The 6,182-nt window shown below is 46.1% G+C and overlaps 1 protein-coding gene and 1 non-coding gene across 2 annotated transcripts; one reads left to right on the forward strand and one right to left on the reverse strand.

Moving 5' to 3' along the window:
- Window positions 1-1,311: 1,311 nt before the first annotated feature.
- On the reverse strand, window positions 1,312-5,200 carry LOC115160596 (heparan-sulfate 6-O-sulfotransferase 2). Its single transcript, XM_029710786.1, has 2 exons — window positions 4,258-5,200; window positions 1,312-3,652 (listed from the first exon to the last, which is right to left on the reverse strand). The coding sequence occupies exons 1-2, from the start codon at window positions 4,830-4,832 to the stop codon at window positions 2,770-2,772; spliced, it is 1,458 nt and encodes a 485-aa protein (XP_029566646.1). The 5' UTR covers window positions 4,833-5,200; the 3' UTR covers window positions 1,312-2,769.
- A 364-nt stretch (window positions 5,201-5,564) lies between these two features.
- trnaf-gaa (transfer RNA phenylalanine (anticodon GAA)) lies at window positions 5,565-5,637 on the forward strand. Its single transcript has one exon. It is a non-coding gene; the product is annotated as a tRNA-Phe (tRNA).
- Window positions 5,638-6,182: the final 545 nt, after the last annotated feature.

Below are 6,182 nucleotides of genomic sequence, written 5' to 3' on the forward strand. Positions count from 1 at the left end.
GCGAAGGTTAATGTTCCAAAAGGACAACGACCCTAAGCACACAGCCAAGACAACGCAGAAGTGGCTTCGGGCCAAGTCTCTGAATGTCCTTGAGTGGCCCAGCCAGAGCCTGAAGTTGAACCCGATCGAACACCTCTGGAGAGACCTGAAAATAGCTGCGCAGCAACGCTCCCCATTCAACCTGGCAGAGCTTAAGAGGATCTGCAGAGAAGAATGGGAGAAACTCCCCAAATACAGGTGTGCCACACTTATAGCGTCATACCCAAGAAGACTAGATGGCTGTAATCGCTGCCAAAGGTGCTTCAACAAAGTACTGAGTAAAGGGTCTAAATAATACATTTACATTGGAATATATATACATTTATTTTTTTATTCCTAAAACCAGTTTTTGCTTTGTCATTATGGGGTATTGTGTGTAGATTGATGAGAAAAAAAACAATTGAATCAATTTTAAAATAAGGCTGTAACGTAACTAGATGTGGAAAAGGTCAAGGGGTCTGAATACTTCCTGAATGCACTGTACCTCAATATCAAAATTATTATAAGTAAAACATTTCTGTACTAGTAACCAACAGTTCTGCACCAGAACCGTAGGGATCTCCTCAGAAGGCATGGGTGATTGTGAGGGGCATGGGATTGGTGGTGGGCCTGTCCCAAACGGCACTCTATTCTCTATATAGTGCACTAATTTTGACCAGGTTCTAGTCAAAACTAGTGCACTCTATTAGGGAATAGGATGCCAAGTGGGACAAGCCCTGTATTCTCTCTCAGAAATGTCATGGCCACAATGTGGGTAAGTGAAGTACACGAAAACAAATTACATTCAAAAAACATAAGTAGGTATAGCGAAACAGAAAACTGGCCATGGACTAAAGCAGCGGTTCCCAAACTAGGGGTCGTGACCCCATAGAGGTCGCCTGATATGAAAATGGGGTCACAGCAGAATTTCCAAAATTCTGTTATAACATTGTCTTTGTCTCTCAAAATCATTGTGGTTCACCTTAAAAATCGAGATGAAAATTATTCAAATCTAAAAAGGTGAAATTCAACCAGAGAGCGCCCTTAGATCATTGGAAAAGGCCACACTTGACCATTGTACTTAAAATTATTCCCATGGTGAATGGCTAAGCCCAGTATGCTATGAAACCATACACTATTTCAGAGACTTTGATACTACCGGCCACAATTGATATGGTGAAAACAATGTGGTGAGGCAGAGGCACATAAACTCACATCAATAGCTTTGTCAGATAACTCCCCAACTTATGCTCTCCAATTGGATGCTAGCTGTGAGGGCCGAGATGCATTGACTTTTGTTCACTACATGTCGGGGGATGCTATTCACAACGACATATTGTTCTGTCTCACGACTCACGAGCATGAAACGGCACAGGGGATGTTCAGTGTGCCCCATGGCTATATTAACGAAAAACAGATTCCATGGGATTGAATGGTGGGCTTTTGCACAGTTGGGGATCCATCTATCATGGGACGGCAGGCAGGCCTCTGCACGCTAGTTATGAATGTGTCTCCCTCTGCCATATGGACGCATTGTATGACACACCCACTGAGCAATAATGGATACACCAAGAGCAACTGGCTGCAAAAGAGCTGTGCACAGAACTTGGAGATATGCAGCAGGTAACTTAGATTGTAAACTATATAGCGTAAGCCTGTTCACAAAACTATGTGGACATATGGGATCATAGCATGACAATGTTCCATTTCACACGAGGCTTGGTGGTTAGAGGGGTAGTGTTGGAATGATTTTTAGAATTGAGAGGGGAATGGTTGTCATTCGCAATGGATGTAAAAACAGACTTTGTTGACTATCTGTGTAATGAAAAGAAAATGTGTCTCCTTGCCTATGTAACAGACATATTTGGGGAACTGAACGCAAGCATGCAGGGGGGGGGGGGGGGAATATTATACAGATTGAAATCCGTTTGACTGTGATCCTGGCGCAGTTGACATGCCGGTAAGTGAAATGATACAGCTGATTCACAGGTCACTATGGAGGAGTTGAGAGACATAACTCAATGGGGAAACTGTGCCATCTCCCTCCGAGTATTAAAACTCATGGTACGCTGATTCAGTGCTCTCGTCTGCATTAAAAACAAATATCGATCCAGTTTGAATGTGACAGGAGAGATGAGATGCGCACTGTCGACCCCGTCCCCTGACTTTGAGTAGCTCCGACACGACATGCATCAAGCACACCCCTCTCATTAGTGTTGGTGAGATGAGATACATTTTGTCAGACTAATTTGCAATTGACTGTCATGGCCCCACATTAAAAGTATATGATGGTGGGTTGAGAATACAATCAGAAATACTGTTAAGAATGTTTTTCAATTGACCGCCATAGTAAACTTCACATGGTTGGGGTCGTGAGAATTTTCACATATGGGGTCATGGGCCAAAAATGTTTGGGAACCCCTGGACTAAAGGTTGGGATGCAGGCTAAAGGGAGCTGTGCATGGTTAGCGTTGAGTTTTGAAAATGGATGTGTCCCATATCTCTCTGTTCCTGAAGTGTGCATTTGTTCACTATTCCCCAAATATTTAATAGCGCTGGATTGGTGTAGGCATGGGCAAAACCACATTTTTCTTATACCAGTCATTTCCTTTCAAAATCACGAAGGGACGTGAACATGTGCACATTTCGGGAGAAAGGAGATATTGGGACACACTCATAATGTCTGTGCAGACAAGGCAAGCCTGCAAAATTCACGTGGCTCACTCCTTCTTCGGCTTGGTCCTCTCACTACTACCGCCACTGTTCGACATTGTCCATGTAGTCCTCCATGGTGCTGTTCTCCTCCAGATCCCACCACTGTGGCAGCTGCACCTCAGCCTCCACCGCCTCTCCACCTTCCCTCCCCTGCTTCATCTCTGGGGAGGGTGGTGGGGGTGGTCGTAGGTGGGTGGTGATCGCCTCCCCAGCCTGGGTCTCTGTCCACTGGGGCTTGTCGCTGGGCCACATCGCCACCGGCCATCCTATACCCAGCCTAGTTGACCCCAGCCTCCCTCGAAGCCTCCTCCTCTCCTGCTGCCTCTTCTCCCTGGCCTGCCTCCTCTCCTGCTGACGGGCCACCTGGAAGCGCTGGAGGAACAGGTCGCGTGCGTACTCATACAGCTCCACGTCCCATTGGTTCAGCTGGCGGATCCGTTGTTGCGTCTCAGGGGCGACCTCTATGCTGCTCGCCCGCGTCCCATTGAGCTGGGTGAAGGGGGCGATGAACGCCAGGCGGAAGGTCTTCTCAAACAGATACTGGGTTTTCCTCTGGTATTCTGTCAGGCCAAAGAAGGCCATACCCAGCAGGTTCCGCTTGGCGCTCTCTAATAACACGGCCCAGCGCTCGTCCTCGCTCATGGCCGAGTCGTTGTAACAGCCCACTAGGCTGAGATCTGCCAGCATGCGGACCTGCCGGTTGTTGGCCAGGTTGTAGGGGCAGTCCATGAAATCCTTCAGAGAGCAGCCAGACCAGTCATCCCCGGGGTAGCAGCTGGGCAGCTCGGCCAGCGTGGGGGAGCGACCGTCACACACGTGCAGGGAGGCCTTCCAGGTGGCACCGCGCTGCACGTGCCGCCACTCGCTCAGGTAGCGCCACACCGGGTCACGCAGGATGGTGATGTAGTAGTAGTTCCGGCTGAGAGAGAAGAGACCTAGGTCAGTTCATTTGTCTTTATATTTGGGGTTTTGGATTCAGCACCTCTGAAATGTCACCTAACTAATAATAACCAACTAAATGGCCTCAATGAGTCTGTGTCAGAAATGGCATACTATTCCCTATAAAGTGCACTACTTTTGACCAAGGCCTCTGATCAAAACAAGTGGACTATATAGAGGAATAATAGGGGGTAATTTGGGACACAGACTCTGTATGCACCCGTCTTCCAAGTTCCCAACCCTCTCACTGGTCTGCCCCAGTCTCTCTGCAGATCACCAAACCCACCCACCCAGTCATGCCTTCAAAGTGTGAGTTCATGCAGAGTGCCAACAATATTTAATTCTTACTCCTCCCAAAAACACAAATTTTCCCAACAACTTGGCTCACAACACATTTTACACTGACTCAGACATGAGAAGCTACACAAACACTACCAGACAAAATCACGGTTACCACTCAAAGATCATACATAATTAAATATGAACTGTGGATTCAATATAGGGAGAAGATGCTGAACAAATTGAAATGTTCGTCTACAATTCATGTCAAATCCATTCCTCGCTATACTCTTGAGTGACACTCACCTGGGAACTGCTGGCTTCTTGGGTGGCTCACGCATGTTCATGAGGGACGGCACGCAGTTGGTCAGCTCTGTCCAGTCCGCGTGGAGACCGCAGCTCCATCCTGTCGAGAACCGGGAGAAAAGCCACGTTTCCCTTTTACCTGGCCGGTAACAGGTACATTTCTTTTGGCCAGCATGACACTCACAAGGCCTCTCGAGTTTAATATTACGCACTAAATGTCGACCAAAGGTTGTGCCCCCGGTCTTCTGGATGTGAAGAAAAACAATAACATCGTCTCCCTTGATATTGAAGTCAACGAGGCGACTGAGGTCGGAAGTTGTGAAATTGAAGCGGGGAACGAACCGGGCCAGGGCACCGTCCTCAGCGACGTACGGGTCCTTTCCACTGAGGCCAATGTCGTTTACCTCTCCCCGGGACCCGATGGCATTGCCGCCCGACCTGGAGGACAATGATCCTATGTGCAACAGCTGGCAATCGGAGCTAGGACAAACGTACTGAAGCACAATAACGCCAAAGAGCAACACCATCACCAGAGCAATATAGAACCGGTGTTGGTTGGTGGACTTTTCATCCATCTTCCCGAGAGAAACCAAACCGCATTACTCAAACAGTTTGCCCCTTTGCTGGGCCCTTCCTCGGCTGGGGAAAACACTGGTTTTATATTGCTTTCACTTCGTTTACTAAACAAAAACAATGGCCACCTATGGCTGGCTAGCCACACTTGCTAACGTTAGTTACATTCGCATACAGAGAGCGCTTTTGATGTTTCACGAAATAATTGTGGCACAGGAGTGATACCATTTACTTCTCACAGAAATATGATTGTAGATGACGGATTTAGTGTTTCCACCGACAATAGTTCGGTGTTTAGATTCCCCTTCCATAATTACGTTCCCGGTTATCCTCAACCTTTCCTCCCAGAATCCTCTGCGTTGGCTCGGGAATCCCGTCACTGTCAAACATGGGTGGAGGCCCTCCGAAGTGAGCCAATCCATGAAGATGTAGATGTAGCATGCTGCCTATATTTGATATTATGATTTTATGACTTTGTAGATGCGTTTTCACAGTTTACAGAAACATACAGATTTGTTATTACATTTTTAGCTTTTTACTCCATTTTATTTTAGTAAATACTTTAACACTTATTTTTTCTTAAACAGCATTGTTGGTTAAGGGCTTGTTGGTAAGCTTTTCACTGTGAAGTCTACACCTGTTGTATTCGGCGCATGTGACAAATACAATTTGATTTGAATAATTATTTCCCTCTTCCCTAGTACATAAAGGTATCACGTGACTCTCATCTCACTGCCGAAATAGCTCAGTTGGGAGAGCGTTAGACTGAAGATCTAAAGGTCCCTGGTTCGATCCCGGGTTTCGGCAAGGTGCAACTTTTTTTGGTCACAAACACATGTTATTGCGGGTGGCGCGAAACGCTTGTGTTTCTAGCTCCAACAATGCAGTAATATCTAACACTACACACCTAAAAGTAAAATAACGGAATTAAGTGGGCTCCCGAGTGGCGCAGCGGTCTAAGGCACTGCATCTCAGTGCTAGCGACGTCACTAAAGACCTTAGTTTGATTACAGACTGTATCACAACTGGCTGTGATAGGGAGACGCACAAATTACTCAGCATTGTCAGTCCTGGCTGGTGTAGGCCGTCATTGAAAATAAGAATTTGTTCTTAACTGACTTGCCTAGTTAAATAATATATACATATTAGGATGAGCAATGTCAGAGTGGCATAGACTAAAATATAATACAGTATATAGAGATGAATAAAGCCAAAATATATAAACATTATTAAAGTGGCCAGTGATTTCAAATCTATGTACAAACTAGTATTTTTTTTCTTTTGAGGCTGCTTATATAACATCGGGATATTGAATGTGCTTTGGGTTGAGAAACAAATACTGAAATCAGAGT

Source organism: Salmo trutta, chromosome 24 (genome assembly GCF_901001165.1).
Source record: "Salmo trutta chromosome 24, fSalTru1.1, whole genome shotgun sequence".
NCBI classification, from domain to species: domain Eukaryota; kingdom Metazoa; phylum Chordata; class Actinopteri; order Salmoniformes; family Salmonidae; genus Salmo; species Salmo trutta.